This window comes from Gymnodraco acuticeps, unplaced genomic scaffold (assembly GCF_902827175.1).
Source record: "Gymnodraco acuticeps unplaced genomic scaffold, fGymAcu1.1, whole genome shotgun sequence".
NCBI lineage: Eukaryota > Metazoa > Chordata > Actinopteri > Perciformes > Bathydraconidae > Gymnodraco > Gymnodraco acuticeps.
Genome location: NW_022989913.1, coordinates 2,716,732 through 2,736,328, shown reverse-complemented (window position 1 = coordinate 2,736,328; position 19,597 = coordinate 2,716,732). Strand labels below are relative to the sequence as shown.

Below are 19,597 nucleotides of genomic sequence, written 5' to 3'. Positions count from 1 at the left end.
GACTTAACTTTAAGCAACACTTTGGTGGGAACCTTTCTAACTCGGCCTTAACACCTCAAGGTGCAAATCTTCCTTCCAATTAGCTTACATGCTCTTGTGGCTTCAAATTAATGCTACTAGGGCTGCACGATATTGCAAAAAACTGACATTGCGATTTTTTCCCCCTGTACGATATATATTGCGATATGAAAACATACAGGAATTGAAGAAAATACAGTTTTTTGTCCGCAAACCATCCTTTCTTGAACTTTAATGCTATAAAATTGGTATTTTTTAAACTATATTTAACCGGATGATGGATTTTAGTCACGGACGTCTGGATCTTAAGTTATCAGAGCAACAAGCTGAGCTAGCTCGGTTAGCAGCGCCGAACTGCCCTGGAGAAACACAGGAAACTACTTTATTCAGTGTTTTTACCTTTAATGTCCGGGTAGAGATTTGATTGTGATTGGTGGTTTGCTGTGCATGCAGAGCCAGCATGTCACTCACTCAAGTACCCCTGACATGAGAGCCGCGCAAGTTTTCCTTTTGTAGCAAGCAGCAAAATAATTGTAACATGACTTGTTTGAGTTAATTTGCCTTTTTTTAAATCGCACGTCCACGCGATGTGAATATCGCGCATGCGCATATCACGATTATCGTCACGGCACATCGTGCAGCCCTAAATGCTACTGCACATAGACAGATATAAAGAAAACATGTGAGGATGGGGGGTTGTTGTATTGAAATGGACATCCTTGCTCACTCCAGCATCATTTTCAACGTCAATTTCTCACGATGTAAATCAATATTTACTGTTAATTACCTCGTAGAGAAATAATTGGTAATGCAGGCCTAGCGATGAACATCCAGATGTATTTAGCTGAAAAGTGTTGTATTACACTCTTAATTTACAGAGGTGAAAATAACACATGACATATACAGTAATTATATAATTTCTCCTGAAACCATTTGCTTGCAGTGCGCAAAATATCCATACGTCTACAATTAACAGCACCATTAGAGGACTAGGGGAATAACAGTTGATCAAGACGTCATTGAATTTGTTATCAACTGCTATACAACACCTTCGAGCCACTCATAAATTAATTGTTCAAATAGGCATCTTGCATGTAAATATGTTTTGATTTTACATCATAGGAGTCGTGCCGAAGGAAACATTGCTGGTTACAGAGATCCAGAAGTCTTAGGTAATTTATTTATTTCCAATTTCTCAAAGCCGAGTTTTTAATTATCCATTATTATTTGCTGCAGTCATGGCACATTTTCAAATGGAAATCATTACTCCTTCAGCTTACATTACTGTATATTATGTTGATATCCTGTCAGCTTTTGGAGCGGAGTCACAACATTCGCAACCCCTCGAATTCATTTTGACGGGAGAATGCAGGGAAGCGTCGACGTTGTGCTGTTCATGTCACATACATTCATTTTTGAAGGCACCCATTTTGGCTTAAGCGTTCAAATGCATCCTGTAACGTGTTAGCAGCCGAATATCCAATTTGGCTAACCTAAGACCTGTCAATCAAAGCAAACGCGCCTCCAGACAAATCCGTCTAAGGCATTACAGTATGTCCTTCAAATGGAGGAATACTTTTCCAAATAATTATTAAAACACTTGTTTGAAAACTAGCTTTATCTCTCCATCTTCTTGTGAAAAATTGACTTGTTATTGTAGAAACTATCATCTCCTCTTTATGCAAATATTTGTACCCATTTGCTGTTAAAAAAATAAATCCCCAAAAACTGATATTTTGATTGTTTCACTGACAACCTCATCTCTTCCTGCTTAACTCGGCCAATGTGCGCGCTTAGCTTTGATGACACCACTTCTCCAAAGTCACCGGGGCTTTCCATCCAATGCAGCTGTGATCTAAGATGAGTGACACGCGGAGTATTCAGAGTAGTATTATCTCCAGGTGTATTCTGAGAAGTTCTTTGATGTGAGGCAGCCTCCATTCACTGCTCTGATCACAGCCATCTCAAGACAGATTAGTCGGCATCCATCACAAAGAGCGTACGAGGGGAGCCTGTGAGCTAAAGCAGTGAAGCCAGAGCCGCAGAATAAGCTTCTTTACCATTCAGAGGTGTGACTTGGAACCACGTGTCCTATTAAGAGCGAGTATAGGAGTGCTACGGCTATTGTCTTATGATGTTGGAGACCTCTATATAGAAAGGAGGTTATCCTGGGATCCGGGGAAATGTATTTTCAGCTAAAGACACAACTCCACCCTCACCATAGAATTGATGGGATGGACGTGCAATAACCCAAAAACATGCTCAAGAAAATAAAACTAAAAAGCATGAGATGTTTTCATGATGAAAGATGGAGTAGGGGTAGGGAACGACTTCACATTGTCACATGCATGGAGCCACATTGGTAGGATCAACACGTTCGCTCATGCTTATCATGGCCAATCCTAGACTTATTTACTGCATTTCTGAGTGTATACACAAGTGTGCAAAGAGAGAGAATTTGGACAAGCTTATTGAGGCACTAAACCATAGATTCACTGCGATAAGCACTTCAAAAACTCTTACTTTGACAAGTCAACAGAGATGAAATCATCGGAGGCCAATGAAAAATTCACACTCAGTAAAAATGCAGTAGCTCCTGCATTGATTTTTTCCGCCTTTGAAGACATGAGTTGGGCAGCCGTACAATCATTAAGGCAGTGTAGTTCATAGCTGTTGATGAACAAACTCCTTAAAGTCGAACAGACATTATGTTTGCAGTATTTTCAGTGGCAGGTTAATGCTGTGGGGGTGTAGCTGCGTCTGCGTGCTTTCGTCAGAAGTCGTGCCAATGTGACATACAGTATGATGTGATACGCTCATCATGGAGGTGGCGTCCTCCGTTCCTCCAGCAGAGATTACAGTGAGGTCTCTGTAATGGCTCTGAGCAGGAGGAGGATGACATGGCTCTTTGCATGCATGGGAAACAGCGTGAGGGTGAGAAGCATGGCACTAACATTACACAAAGTGGTTACTTACAGGTAGTAAGTGTAGGAGTGATAGGTTCTTCTGCCGAGTGGGGTGGTGGTAGGATTTAAGCAGTGGAGGAGGGGAGGGGATGGAATGAAAAGGAAAGAAAAAGTAAAAATATATTAATGTTTGAAAAAAGAGTAGAAATGAACAAAATCAGATATGGTGGCATACGTGGAGGTACACTAGTGAACATGAGGGCAAAGGTGATCGCTTGGAGTCATGTCATGCTTTGTTGGGTGGGGGGGGGGGGCTCAGTACAATACGGTCAGAATTCTAATTATATTGATATTGAGATTATTGATATGTGATGGGAAATCAAGAGCAGCCACGCTGTCAGTAAAACTCCTCTTTTGTGAACACATCATTTTATACATCTATAAGGAATTACCATATCTGACCTCCCAGGTTGAAACTTAATGAGTGCTTTGAATGTCTAAACACAACTCCGATTCCCTGTTGGCAACAGTAAATTACACGAAATTCAACCAATGAAGTCATCTCCATCTCTGGTTTGATTAAGGCTAATTGAAAACAATTCCATTACAGAGTGCTGCTTTTCACACCCACCCACTGATCACTGTGCTATACACAGAAGATGAAGAATATTATATTACTGTCAAAAATAAACACGGTACATGGTGATTGTATTAGTACACATCTATGCCTCCGCACTCTACTTCACTGTTGTTTACTATTTAATTCAACACACGCTATCCAACTCCAACGGAAAGTACAGTAAATTAAAGTTAATGCAAACTAAGTTTTACTGGAATTTTTTTCTTTTTTCCTCGCCTAACTAGAGCAATCTATGCAGAACCTGACAGTGTTATTTCAAGCTTTGCTGTGGACAAAGGGGGTTGATATTTGCTGAGCTTGAGCTCCCCTGATGGCTGGGATATGTACTGAGGACCTCTCTCCAGTATGGGGTCCAGGCTAATGTAAACGTAGCCTTCAGCTATGTGGCCATCCTCTTTCTTTTGAGCCTTTTCATCATATTTTCTTTCTTATCTCCTCCCCCGCCTCCCTCCAAACCACAGGCCTCAACACATTATTTCCTATTCCCATCCTAATGTCATTGAAGCGCTGCACATTTGTTTGAGGGTGCCGTGGAAACGGATTAATTTTTCATGGCACACTGTATCTCATGGCTGTAAACAGCCTTAATGGGGCGTATCAACATGATCACATTAATTATTTACCACGACACTGACAATACTACCATTTGAGGGAGAAATATACAAAATGATGAAACCGAAGCTACGTATTTTTCTGCAAGTTATTTCAAGCTCTTCCAGAAATGTGAAATAGTATTTCAACAAGTACAAAGGAAAGGCTTACCTTTTCTTCATGAGTAGTACCACTCCTAAGAAGATGATGACGAAGAGGAGGATGCCGGCGATGACTCCGGCGATCTTCACCGTGTGGTCCGTTTGCTTCTCCGGCTCCACAGCGTCAGGTTTGTGCGTGGCTGCTCCTGAAAAACATCACAATGCCATAAAGATCAAACAGAGAAAGTGCAATTAATCGGGCAGACTATGAAACAGATCCAATCATTATTTGCTTTTGTTCGACACCAACCAAACGGGAGAGTGCATATCCATACTTTTAGCATTTCAAATCAAGTTTTATTTATATAGCACATTTTTAAAACGATTTTTGGTCGAGCCAAAGTGCAGTACATATAATAATTACCTTACAGTAAGGACACTTTACAGCAAAATATCAGTATGAGAAAACGACACCCTCATTTCCTCATTGATTCGACTATGTGTAGGAGTGAGGTGGATTCATCAATACTCTGATATTCTGTGGCATTCTGTGGACCATAAATATCAATACACATTTATTGGCTCAGAGTAGTGTTTGTTTCTAAAAGTAAGTGACTCCCTATTGTCCTGAAGACTCCACCTTCTGCTCCGTCCTCAGTGGACATCTGCGCTCTGAGGATCAAGCTGCACTGCGAGAGATAAGTGCGCATCATCTTTACCCTTGGTTAATCATGTTTGGGGCAAACGGTTGCTGGGCTATACAAAATGTAGGAGATAATACCCAAGAAGATAAAAAAGCCTGAAATAACCAACACATTAAATATCAGCTTGGGAGGAGATAGGGAGACACAACGGGAGACACAAAGAGAGAGAGGGGAGCGTCTTGTTTTAACACCGTATGCTCCCTGCGAAGTGATAAGAAGCACTTGGAGGAAAACAACGTCCCTGGAATGACAACTGTCCACCTGAACAACACCATTATTCCCTGTCACTGGGGGTACATTCAGAATGATGAATTGTTATGTCAGACCAATCTGTTAGAGCGGGTTTACTCTCAGCGTCGCCGTTTTCTCTCGCTATCAAAAAGGTAAATATCTATCCCGGGCTGGCTGTGACATATTGTTCTCGCACTGGTGTGCTCTTATCAACAGCCAGGCCTTTTATTTAGATACAACTTTTTAAACCAGAGAGGTGGAGGATTTTCAAGACAGGTGACATATTAACAATTATGTCTGGACAGATGGAGAAGATTTTATCTAAATATACTGTTACAGGCTAATCTTACAGAAATGCTGTCAGGGACAAATCCCCATTTGAGATGCGAGTGCTGTATGTTCGCTGCCACAAGTCAATACTCTTCCATTCTAGCCTGCAGATTACTTTCTTTCTTTTTTACACACAAGGAGAAACTGAGCAGAATTGTAATAGGCGCGACACTCTTGAAAACTCTCCGGAGCTTTATGACATGCACTTCAGCATCCTTTTGTGTGTTTACAGTTGTCGCGACTGCAGCAAACAACACCTACCACTACCAGCACTTAATTTCCCAAAAATAATGAGAAATATTCATGAAAGGGGATTCACTCCTGTCAAAAAGCTCCAACACATCAAATACAAAAATCACACCTCAAACAGGTCTTTCATGTCCAGTAATGCTGAGGAGATGAAGGTAGAAGACAATGTCTTTGATTTAATCACTGTGTTTATTGTCCTGCTATTTGCATAGAATCAATCACACACGTGCAATATGCCACTTGTTTGTTTTCCTGTTGAAGGAATCATCAGGATTGCTGCCTCATTAAACACGTAGTGGGTCAAACCAAGTTGTGGACAGAATACTTGAGATGCTCAGAGTATGTTTTTGGAAAGCAGCAGGTCTGACCTGTTAGTTGGCTGTCCCCAGCTGCTGGGGCGATGCGGATGTACGGCGTTGTGAGCTGAGTCACAAGTATGGCGGCTGAGTAGAGTCAGTGGATCCAGGATAGCATGCAGTAGAGAGAGACAGAGAAAAAGAGACAGGCCACACTGAAGCTGAAAAACAGCCACACCAACATTTCCCTTCATCATGCAACATTACAATATTAGAAGGCATTTCACAATTTACTTTGCCATGTTAGCAAAAGCAATTTCCCACATATCTCTCCGGGCCATACGTAGTGCATTAACATGTGTCCCTTCAGGTGAGAAATTACCTATATATGATTCTGCTACCTCTGTTACCTCTGTGTCATTTCATTTAAACTATTGAGCCATGTAGAGATATCTGGAGCTCCACATGAAATCCATAGTGGAGGTGCAAAATATACAAGATTGTCAGAGCATGTGACAGGATCTCTCACGGCCCAGAATGTGGCGCGACTGGGGCTCCCTCCGGCCTTATCAATTCTGCTCCTGGATCAATGGTGCTTAGACTTCATTGGCTGTAATGTGTGGAGCAGGACGTACAGGCAGCATAGCTAAGTACCTACAGACCTCAATGGGCACATAGGCTGTCTCCGAGTCATGGAAAAAACATCTACTTGGTCAATATATTGATGTGAAGACTCACATTTTTAGTCTTTAAGACATTTGTAAAGGGTAACACATTAAACATCACCAATAAACCTAATGAGGTGTGCGAGATGTGACTGTTGGTTCATATAAAGTTCATGTTAATTTTGTTAGTTCTCAGAAATCATGCGCAAAGGATGTTAAGATCTATCCCTACCTTTGGTGGCTACTCGAACGCAGTCGATTTTAGTCTCCTGTGCAAATAAGACAAATGAAAGGGAAGAAAGCGAAGCAGAGTTTAATATGACACACACTTGCAACAACACCTTTCTAAGAACACGGGTTACAACAAAACAGCTCGGTCAGTTCCACGCTGTCTCCTATCATCTGTTGAGCTCAATGACTGACACAAAACGCAGTTAGGCGAGAAGGCCTACAGCACAGATTAGTGGGGCTGAGCTGCTGATTTGTCAGCCAACAGCGATCTGTCGGCAGCCCGCGGCTCAAGGTGGTCAGCCACTGTGGAGAAACCAGAGCCCTGTGACAAGCGACACCAACCCAGCATGCGGCGCTCCAAAATGACACGTCAGGGAGCCTTTCTGAATATGTAATGCAGTTTGAGCTCTCACAACAGCCTTCAACAACATACAAAAAAAAAGAAACGCGGCTCTCGCTGCTGGCAGAGAAGTTTGTTGTCAACAATGGTCTGTTGAACAGGAAAAAGGACACAGAGAGGAACGGAAAGGGAATGAGTACAACACAAAAGACATGAGAGATGTGTCCCTGGATTTGACCCAGCCAAGCTGTCCAATGAGCAGTGAGCACACATGGGAGGGACAGCATTTAGAGGCCATGAGAGGCATAATGAAGATGATCCTCGGTGCGTGTGTATTCACATTACTGCCGCTTTTAAGCTGTCAGATGGTGCTTTTGTTTAAAACAACATTAGAAGTTATATTAGATTTTTATTTGAATAGAACACAAAAACTATACATGGATGGCACTCACCTTCTCCAAGTGCTAATTTAGTCTAAGAGGACCAAAGAAATCACTCTAACATGGTTAGACATTAATTAAAGCTTGCAGTATATGACAGTAATGGCTTCATGAAAGAGAGTGCATTTGGCCAGTGTAAAACAAAGCATTGAATGTGGAAATTTCATCAGAAATGTCCATCACAGAAACAGAGCTTTCTGCTGTGTCAACGAGGGGCTCTTCCATTCTGTGTGTGCGAGGAAGAGCACTATCAGCCTCTTCACATCGCTCACCAGTTCAACTTGGAAAGTTTCAGGCCGCCAGTGCTTCTCTCTCAAGAGCAAACTCGCTAATTGGATTCAGCCCGGCCTCACGTTACTTCTATTGCCTTCTTAAAGACGTGACGGTGTTTCTCAAGGAGGCTGTTTATGGTGATTCTAATTCAGGACCATAATCGGTTGGGCTCTTGAAGTCGCCATTGAGCTGTCGGCTGTGTCTCCGCGGAGGGAGGGCTCCTCCGAGTGCCACTCGAAGACAGAGGCTGCGACCTGTGAGATCGGTAACCCCGTTGTCGTTTCCTGCCTTCCACACTTAACTGCCGCTGGGACAACTGCCTCTCCTAAATGCCATTGATCAAATGCTCGTCTGGTTTTCGGCATACAGCTCCATAGGAAGAGGCAGGAGAACGGGGCCACGGTAATGGAGGCAGAGCGCATGTCAACGCACACAGCTCTGTATTCAATGCTTGACCCTGCTGCAGCTTATTAAGAGTGGAGACAGTGCTGTTGGTACAGCCCACCAGAGGACTGACACATCTATCAGAGGCCAAATGCAATTGTGCTGCTGTGTGCATGTGTCTGCCTCTTTGTAGAGTCAGGGACTTCTCTACTCAGCCCCTTTCAGGAGCCCAGTCCATCAATCTGACAGCCGTTCAGTCTCCTTAACCCACCATCATATTTAGCATTGTTTTGTGTATACTTTAAAGTGGATATGCAAAGGATTTAAAAAGAAAAGGCGATGTTTGACTAGGCAGAAGGTTAGAGTCAGTCCTCTATAAGACACTAGAAAACAATACTACTTTCAATTCTGTGGCATTTGTTTATTCTGATGTTAGTGCTTGAGGTTTATTAAATTAAGTAAACAAATTAGACGTTTCTCGACTATGCTAATCCAATAGTCAAGTTGCAGAGGTAGATTATATGCCTATTAGCACGGTACCGTAAGAGACGCTGCCAACAATAAACTGTCAACCCGGGAATTCAACACTCAGCATGTAAAGTGTTATTTTTTGCCTCCGTTTGTCCTCTTTGCAATTATATTTTCTTTTATAACCAGCAGTGGAAGAATTATTTATATACCTGTACATTTATAAAAGTACTAATTGTAACTTACTTAAATCCTAAATTATTTAAACATAATGTGTTTAAACGTCTCAAAATGTATTCCTTATAGAGAGTAGAATAATATGTATGTGTCATATAACTGCATAATTGATAAATAACACAAAAGCAGATTTTTATGGTCCAAAGGGATTCTGCTTGTTTACACTACTCAATCGTTTAAACTGATCAAGTCTTGCTTTTTAAAATCTTTAAATGCCAAATAAATGTAGTATAATAACAACAATATTCCCCTTTAAAATGTAGTCGAGTAGAAGTACAATGCATCAGAAAATGGAAATAATAAAGTCAAGTATTGCAGTTAGATTCTTGGTTAGCCTCCTTTCTACCACTAGTTGTAAGGAAAACAGAATGGTCATACTGTATTTTTGAGTCCTATTTAGAAACACCATGCTCGTGTTAAGTGCCTCTTCATCTGAACTGCATGAATAAAATACATGTTTTAGAAGCACCCACCCCGTTGGCAGTGCTGACAGCCTGGTAGTAGATGCTGTAGCTCTTTTGAGGCAGCAGAGCGGCGTTCCAGTAGCCGTTGTAGGTCTTGTTGTCCCCCACAGTGAAGGGCTGGGGCGAGTGGATGCCGCCGGCGGGGAACTGAGCGGTGAAGTAGTACTGGGAGTTTAGGAGCGTGGCGTTCTGGAAGTGAATGGGAACTGGGTAGCAGCGCAGGATTTCTGCTGTGCCTCGTGCTCTGCGTGGACGTTCCTCCTCCACCACCACCTGGTACGCACTGCAAACAGGAGAAACTGAATTAAAAGACTCCAATGGGCCAGACAAGGGTTTCAAGAACGCTGTTGGCAATGCAGGCATACTTTTTTGGTTTGTAAGGAAGGATTACAAAGTGTTGTATGGTTTCTTTATGACCGGCACATTAACGCATGTTGCTGAGCTCCAAATCTCTAGAAATATATTTATTTAAACGTGAGATATTTGACAGATAATGACTTTCTCATCTAGTAATTTCAGATTTGCATTTCAAAGTTTGACATTTTGAGACATTTTGTTGTATGCCAGTTAAAAGACCAGTTTCTAGCTTTTTGATTAGCTCAAGCATTGCTATACACAAGTAGTTATAGATAGAGTAAGTGCATGAAAACTAATAGAATCCCAAGGATATACCCTTAAAAATACAGTGCAGGATAAATGAGCAGTGACACCGGACCGGGCCTGACATTATTTGCATTTCCATTATTCAACAACTGAAAAGGTTACCGGCTCCTTCCATTTCCTCTCCCTCCGTGCCTTGTGTTCAACTCGATCAAAACTGCAGCCCTCTGTGCCTCTGACAGAGATGACATTGTCTCTGAACCGGCCACTTAGCTGGAGGGGAGACTGACTGTCTTATACACTTTCATGTTAGTATGCATCTCGCATCCACCTGTTAAATCTATTGAGTCACTGTGAGAGACAAAGAGTCTGTTTACAGCTGCCACGCAGGATAACCAGCCATGATTGGGAACTAGTGTTCCATTTCAAAAGGGAGTCATGCAAACAACAAGTTATTATTACAGAAGACGGAGCAAAGTTAAACGGCTCACTGAATTATTCCATGAAAAATGTGTGAATGAATACAAATGAATACTATGATGTGAAATTCACATTGTTCTCTGGTTTTGAAAGCTGAATCCTGATTTTTTTGGATATTTAATTGTCATGATATATTTACAAATAAAAAGATAATGAATAAGTAATAAGCATATTGTTGAATTGAATTTCTTTATTTAAAGTTACCATGTGGATTTTTCGACCATTACCCATTTTTGGAGATTGGGTGGGGGGTTTTTGTTTGTATGAAGTACATAGGACGCACATGAAAGCGCAAAGACGCAGGTTTTCAAAGTCTGGCGGCTCCGCACATGAGGAAGAAAATGCCTTCAAAATGTTTGTAAGACCACAAGGACCCATTTCTGTATCTGTATAAATTCGTTTTTAAAAAGGGCTATGCACTTGTTCTTAAAAATAGTTTTCCAATTACTTGTCTATTTTACAAATGGCCTTTTCAATCATTGCGATTCATATTTTTCTAATCATTCCTTTCATTGCCATATACAAGTAACAATGGGTCGGGTTTGGCAGGATGTAGAGCTTCGATGACCATGTACCTTTTCCTTTGCCAACATTATTAGAAACAACAAAGAAGAAGAAATGTGCACTGCAGTGGCTGTTCTCTTAAGCTCCGTAGTCACAGTACAAACAGCCCTGGAGATGATCAATTGTTCCCCGCGGTGGGTACTGGATGATTAAGTGTCCCCTTGTGTGTACAGCATGTGCTCTTTAACCCTATAGTTTATCATAAGGTGCTTGCCGTGTCATTAGAAAAATCCCCCTTTGCTCTGGGTGGGTGTGTCCCAATTCCTCAGAGCTCTCCTATTTAGTGCCGGGAAGGGATGTGATGAAATATTTAATCCTGCCGAGAGTCTGCAGGAGAAATCAGCCCTTAATTACTGTCTCCTATTGAGAGCAGAGGTCAAAGGGCAGGAGCTGACGGTACGTGGGAGCCCCTTAAGTAGCTGCAGAGCGCCAGAGAAATCAGTGAGGAGGCCTCAGCCAAAACACTGTAGATCTGATGTGGGCAATGATGAAGGATCTTTCGAGTGATATCTGCTGTCAATCATAGAGCTGTACCAATAGGTTTTACATATACACTTTTAAGGATCCTAAGAAAGAGGCTATGTTTTTTATTCAGTGACGCCGTATTGAAATGATAGCCCAATGTTCTGTTTTTGCTTTGTTGTAGCATTGCACACTTACCAATAGCTTGCACATATTGGTATTTTATATTCCAAATCAATCTGCAGATAGTGAAACTAAAACAAGAGCTGGTTCCCTCCTGGGGGGCTTCTAAGGATATGATGATGTGGCTGTGCCATGACTTAATGAAAGACACAGTGTGAATGGTTCTGCTTTTCCTCGGGCACAATACCAAGTGCCATAGGCTATGAGGCTCCAAGGGGTAAGAAGTGTGGAAATCTACACCACTGCTTCCGTTTCGCAGAATATTTACTGCGGCAGGAAACTAAAGACTAGCACACAATGAATTTGCAATTTAATAACAATGTTCGGTTGAACTTTGTAAGTGATTGCGACAATAACACCACAAGGCACCTTTTAGCAGCAAATTGCTGTATGCAAGCACTTGCTTTTTTTTGTTTTTGTTGTTGTTTTATTGCCTGTCCTTGTTTGTCTACCCTTCCCCAAATGTAAAGCGTCTTTGGGTTCGAGAAAAGCGCTATAAAAATACTATTTATTATTACTTACACTGTGTTTGAAAATCATAATAGTTTCACCTCAATTGCTTACAACATGTAAAGTGAATTTAAAATGCAATTATCTCCTTTTTTCGTGATTACTGCTGTCATGTTAATGTGCCGTTGAGCAGATGACACCTTGTCACCTCATGCTGAGTTCACAATCTACATTATGAGTCATTTTGACAGACCAGAGTCATTTAGTCATTTTCCTGATTTAGTGTGACATGAATGAGCAATGAAAAAACAACAAACAACAGATGAGCACCAATAGCTTGATATCAAGAACAAAACAAATACTTTGAAGCTGTTTCATTTGATCCGATAGCAAATAGACGATCACATGATCCGGTGGTAGAAGTACTTAGATCGTTTATAGAAATAAGTAGCAATATCTTAGTGTATATACATACTTCAATATAAGTAAAGGTTTTGCATTAATATTATGCTACATTTCAGTTTTATACTTCTATTTTGTGTTCAAAAAGGTCTTTACTTTTCTCATACTGCCTCTCAGTCTGCTCTGACTAGCTGGCTGGCTCTGTTGTGATTGGTCAACCGCTTAGAGATGTCCCGCCCCTAAGTTTATCACATACAATTTGTTGAGTGCTAGCCAATAAAAGCGAGAGTGATGTGTGATAGTGATGTCATAATAATTCCTTACATTTATTATAGCGCTTTTCCAGATGCTCAAAGCGCTTTACAAATACACATTACACATATCATACATGTAATGGTCATGTACTGTGGACAATACCCACAGGAGCAAGTTCAGGTGAAGTGTCTTGCCCAAGGACACAACGGCTTTACAGACGCAGCAGCGGCGGGTTTCACCCCTTGATCTGATGATCATTGCACAGCGCACTGCGCCACACCGTCTATCTTCACGCCTCGAGGTCATCGAGGCGCTTTTACAAGTACACATTAGTGTCATACATGTACTGTGGACAATACCCACTGGAGCAAATCCGGGTGAAGTGTCTTGCCCAAGGACACAACGGCCTGACGCAGTGGCGGCAGGAGCGGGTTTCGAACTGGAGTTCCCCAGCACCCCTTGATCTGATGATCAGATGCACAGACCACTGTGCCACCCGTCCCATAATGTTACGGAAGCAAACAATTTAGTCTTATTTTGGCTGTTCAGGCGGGGGGGGGGGGGGACCATTTGCACTCACACAAACGTATATAAACTTACTACAGGAAAGGGAAACCCAAAAAAGTAATAGGGCCCCTTTATGTAAAGTATTTGAGTAATGTACATTTTTCTACTATAATTTCCTTAAATATGCCCGAAATACAAGATCTGTTAGCACTGCTCTGAGGCTAATCCACAGTGTTGCTAGACACGTGATGAACAGGTTCAGCTCAATGCTAGGTACTGGTAACAGCCAACTAAACCTTTAGTTCACAAATTAAAAGAAAAACCTCAGGAGAGGAAACCCACCGCTCACACGCCTCTGTGAAAGGTGCATAATTGTATTTAATTCAAAAATTGCTGAAATCCTCAACCTCTCTCCCCGAGCAGAAGATGGAAAGACAAAGGGAGGAGAGAGGAATGAAGAGTGTACGAGCAGAATGGTATAAGGTGTCTGCCAGAGGGCTTGCAGGGAAGACCTGTATTCCTGCAGAAGCGGTGCAACCTGAGCTGACACCAATTAGGCCTCCTCCAGCCTCGCTGCCCAATAGATTTCAGCTCTGCCGCCATATGACGCCAACCAATTATGGCGGATTGACTCGGAATCGACTGGATAGTGACCTGAAACTCAGATTTATTTTTCATGAGGGCTGATAGGGGAGAACTCCGGGCTGTTTGAGTCGATGAGGGAAGGGGTATGGGGAGCATTTCAATCACTGTCTCTCTCTCTAATGCTAATCGGTTGGCTCTATATGCCTACATGTCTGATTTAAGAGCGGTTGTAAGTAACACACTTCTCCTGACCCAGCATCCTTCTTCCATGAGTCTGCCTTCTTTATATTTCCCTGGTGTCCATAAAGCTATAAAGCAAACAAATTAGAAAATGCAATAGATTACGTTTGCCATTAAAGTCGTAAAAAGCAACGAGTTGTGTCACGTTAAGGCACAGCTATTAGCGTTTGCCATGCCGTGATCAAAGAAAGTTAGTGCTTATTTTAAGACTGTAGAAAATCACTTAACTGATTTCAGGCCATGGTTGGGCACAGATAATCTGATGCTACAGGGTACAAACTACAGAGGAACTCGGTTTCCTCAATATAATACTTTCAACGCCAGAAGCTGCTGTATTTTGCTGTTTATGTATATGTGTTAAAGCTTGCCCAAGGCAAAGGTTATGTCAGAATAAGAGAGAAGGGCTGATTTAGTGGTTTGAACGATAAGGAAAGCATCTCAAATCAGTTATTTCTTCAGAAGCATGTGAATATTTATTTTGATGCCATGGAGGAGGCGAATTTCCCTGACGAGGGGCCATTGCAAACATTAGTTAAACACGACATGACTGATAGACAGTTCACTAATCCTCTTAAAGGAACAGTGTCCCCTCTGGTAAAAATTGTTCCCGGCTGCGTGTGTCGTCCCCGGAGATTAGAAAGCCAAATCCAAGTTGGAAATGTTATACCGATTAGCAATTATACGAAAAAATGAAGAATTGACTTCCTCCCTCAGCAGTGACAACGTCTGCCTAGAAATATGATTTGACTTCAGCATGACTGCAGGATGATGAAGTGAAACGGACATTTGTCATCTGTTACGTCTTGATTTTTTTATGAGCTACCGCTATCGTGTGATCTTGCAGTGAGTTCCCCTTCCTGTATTACAGCAAAACATCTGCTGCTCGAAACTCAAATGTCTGGAGCTCTATTACCTCGCAAACCCAATCAGTGTGCAAGATTGCGTTATCAAATCAAGCCTCATGCTGCTTTGCTCTGTGGCGCTGCAGATCAGTGTTCTCCCTTGTCAAATCACTACTTCTTATGGGCTTTAAAACTGATTTCATAAAGTGTTCAATTTCAAAATGAGCCTCCCACCACTCTAGAAAAGTGATGGCTTCTCTTGAAACATGGCAGCACAACATTATATCTAACTATGGTGTGGAATTGTATTGTTCGTCAAAATGCTCAAAAGATCATCTATGTTTTAGAGTTTTTAGACTTATGGGACTCTTTCCAGTATTCTAGCTCAAGAAACAATTTGGAAAACATCTCGTTATATGCGTCTAAAACGTCGTAGCGATGCTTTTTTCAAACCTCCAATCCAAAAGAAGATTAAATATGTTGTAATTTTTGGAGCTGTGGAAATTCAGGAGGCCAAAATATAATCATTTTTGGCCACACAGCAGATCCCAACAGACTTGCCACACTCCTCTGAATGAAAGCTACTTTATAGTCACCTTAAATGTTCAAAGGCATCGCGTGTCACTCGAGGTGGAGGTGGAAAAAAACCTTCAAAAGCCTGCTCGTATCTCGTTTTAGGCCTGCATCATAATCTCTCCTGTTTGCTGCCCTCCACCACCTCTTTTCTTTTGCAATTCATATTTTTTCCAGACATCAGGCGCGCACATGAAGGCAGCATATCGACCTTTGTGTCCTGCGAGATTTAAGACAGAGGGAGGAGGTGTGGAAAAAAACCGTGTATCTGAAAACCCCTAAAGTTTAGACGTGGGGAGGCTCTGCTGTGATCAAAGCGCGCCTACATTCGTTTTGAGTTGTTCTTTTTGCCATGTGCTGAACCTCCACTAATGAATGGTTAGATTTTTGTAATGGATCATCTTGAGAGATTCATAAAACATATATGATGCTCAAAATAAATTTATCAAAAACACATTATTTTCTCTTTATATCATAAAAAACAAGCTCCGTCACTGAAACAGTTAACCCTTAGATGCACGAGTGACTGGACCCTACACTCTTCCATAAGTGGGTCAAAAAGGACCCGTATTAGAATAATATGCGTTTTTGTTTTTGGAGGGCGACTGTGGCTGCGAGGGAGTGCGGTCGTCTTTCAACCAGAAGGTTGTGGGTTCGATCCCAGCCCATGCAGTCAACATGTCGATGTATCCTTGGGCAAGATACTTAACCCTGAGTTGCCCCCGATGGCCAACGGTGTATGAATGTTAGTTCCTAGAGTAAGGTACACTGCTCTGTATGAATGGGTGTGAATGAGTGAATGACATGTAGTATGTAAAGCGCTTTGAGGGGTCTTAAAGACTTGATAAAGCGCTATACAAGTAGTCCAGTTAAGAATTTATGCCATTTTGGATAAGAAAAATCACTTGTATAATATTAAGTATTATATTTTGGTTCACACTAGAAATATGTTATATTTAACTATTTATAATTTGAAATTTTTTTTACATTTTGAAAAAAAAAACGAAATTCCATAGAAAATGCATTTTTGACCCACTTATGGAAGCTTGGGGTAGTAATACAAAAACGACGATTTCTTAAAATGTATCAAATGTCAATTTAAAATTTGAATGGCATGATATCCAAAACATGTTTTTTGAGGAATAGCTGGAATATGAAATGATAAAAAAATGTAATTACAAAGATACTCTAAGTCTAAGAAAACCACCTCACCGGGTCAAAAGATACCCACTTATGCATCTAAGGGTTAAGAGGTGGATCTTGAACTTGAGGTCACATCTCCAAAGACGCATCTCTGTCATCTGGTGTCATCTTCCAACGGTACACAAAAGAGGAACCCAGCATGCTAATTAATGGAAGCTCCGATTCACGACACTCCGTTAATTATAATTAGGGGTTTGTAATTAGCCCACTGAAAGAATGGCAGCATGAATAAGGCCTTCTGAATTGTACCTGCGAGGAGATTAAAAAGCGATCACTCTGTCTTTCTTGCTCAGGCCTCTCTCCATTTGGCGCCGGGGCATTAATCTGGGCAGCTGCACATACGGTAAACATGAGCTGACAAGCCTGACTAAAGATCTCCAGGCTGTAATCTTTAAAGGACTCAGATGAGGTGATGGTGTAAAATTGAGTTTTACAGGGAGCACTAGCGTTTATCACTCCTCATATGATGGGGTTAACCCCCTCTTTTAGGGTCCCTCTGTTGTGCTATTTTGAGCTTTTCTTCTTTCCTTTAATATTGGCATAGACAGTGCACTACTGCTAACTCTCGTGTTTGACTTAGGGAGGATGTAGAAAGGTATATCCTTATGTGTGCTTTAAGTTGAAAGGATTCATTTTCATCTTTGAAAATGTGTTTGCCAAAAGATAAGATCGATACCACACTCTTATCTGTTAAATATGAAGGTGAATCTGTCTACCAGCACCCCTGAAGCGAGCTAACGGCCCGTCCACAGGGCGGCGTGCGTTGAAGCTTCAACGCTTCTGCCCATTCACTTTGAATGGGGTGACGTCACACTTTGCCGAACTGCATTGTGCTCACGGTACTTCGCTTCAAAAGTTGAGCAATGTTCAACTTTTGAAGCTTCGGCGGAAGTGCCAGCCAATCGAATCATATGCCAGTACAAGCTCTAGCCAATCAAACCGCTGCTTATGTGTCTGGGGCGGGAGAGTCATGTGATTGGTTGTTGGTCGAATTTCAGAGACGCCCAACGGCAAGCTTCAACGCACGCCGCCGTGTGGACGCTGCGTAATTAACATGTCTTGTTTGTGCTGATAGGCTGATTTCCTGTAGATAGGTCTGAAAGAGTATTTCAGACCTATCTTCAAAAAAGGGACATTTATATTTTTCCCCAAAATCTTCCTTCTTCAAACTATTCCTGTAATGTGTAGAGTTCATTTGTACTCCAAATTTGTTATTCCTTATTTATTCAATAATGCCTTTTTTCGGATAAAATAACTTTCTTGATATACGAGAACATTTTATTTTAAATTGTAGTTCTTATAGGTGCTATACAAAGAAACATTTGAGGTGCAATACAACTAGATGTAAGGTTTTGGTACAGAAAAATATACCTGAATAATTTAATTTAAGGCTGTTCAGATTCGGCGGCCGATCGATCGGAGCATCCCTAATATTAATATCAATGGCTGACAAGGAAAACACATTTGAACCACAAAATGCTAATAAACAGGAAGGATAAGCTTGAATTCTAGGCTGCATTGACAGAATAAGCGTAACAGCTAATACTGACGAACAAAAAGATCATGAAGAAAGCAGTTTTGCTCCCAGAAGCCAACGGTGGCCTTAGGTAAACCACAAATGATGACATTTGCCCAACAGCTTGGCATTTCCTGTACACAGTACAGCTGCACTGCTTCCCTAATAATGAGTAACAAATGCAGCATCAAGCAGGCAGAATTCCTTCGTTTCGCAGAAAGCCTGTGGTGGCTCGAGGTGGGCAGCCCGCTACATAAAAGACTTGTAAAAGGAAAGAGATCCTGAAGCTAGACTTGGCTGCACCGGGTTTTGTTCTCATCTTCAAAGGGATGTGCTTATTTTTTCACAGGATCAAAATGCACAAACAAATAAATCTGAGAAAATGAGAAGCGTACAGTAAGCTACTGAATATCCTGGCAATTTCCCTGCACGGTGGGGTATTGATAACACAAGCTCTTTGATAATTGCTGTTGCTGATGGTGGTTCCTCGTAATGTGCTGTTTTGATGTTGTGTGTGGTTGGTGTGTGTGTGTGTGTGTGTGTGTGTGTGTGTGTGTGTGTGTGTGTGTGTGTGTGTGTGTGTGTGTGTGTGTGTGTGTGTGTGTGTGTGTGTGTGTGTGTGTGTGTGTGTGTGTGTGTGTGTGAGTTCTGATTGTGAAAGCTTACCTCACGGGGGCCCCTCTGCTCTGGGCAGGTTTGAGCAGTACAGTGACGGTGCTGTCCGTTTGGTTCAGAGAGGTCTCCTGGTCATACGCCGGCATGGAAGGAGCTAAGGAGAAAAAACATGATGGGGTCTTAACTACACTGCAATGCAAAGGTTCAAAACAGTTCAATTTATGTCTGCACCATGTTGTATAATGAGTCATTCAGCTCGGCAGTAAACAGAAATAAAAAAAAATTGCTGCCAATTTTCTCAGTTTTACACTGAGCACTTACTGCCTTTTCCCTTTACAGCACCATCATTTAATCATTAAGTAGAGCAATAACAGAGGAGTGAAACATTTGCTGCTGTCACATATTCACAGCATATTTCCAAAATAAATGCTTTGAAGATGTGAACATAGATCTCAATATAAAAATGTGCAAACTAAGAAAAATTGCCAACACGCCTCACGGTCATGATCTAAATCAAACCATGTAAACTATGGCACATTTTGTCTTTTAACA

At 41.5% G+C, this 19,597-nt stretch overlaps 1 protein-coding gene across 1 annotated transcript in view; it reads right to left on the bottom strand.

Annotated features, from left to right (window-relative positions):
• Window positions 1–19,597, bottom strand: part of LOC117541869 (receptor-type tyrosine-protein phosphatase mu-like) — a 164,405-nt gene that overhangs the window by 52,410 nt on the left and 92,398 nt on the right. Inside the window, 5 exon segments of the mRNA XM_034209138.1 lie at window positions 4,327–4,462; window positions 6,139–6,213; window positions 6,964–7,000; window positions 9,578–9,851; window positions 19,097–19,199. Of these exon segments, the coding sequence (XP_034065029.1) occupies window positions 4,327–4,462; window positions 6,139–6,213; window positions 6,964–7,000; window positions 9,578–9,851; window positions 19,097–19,199 (625 nt within the window).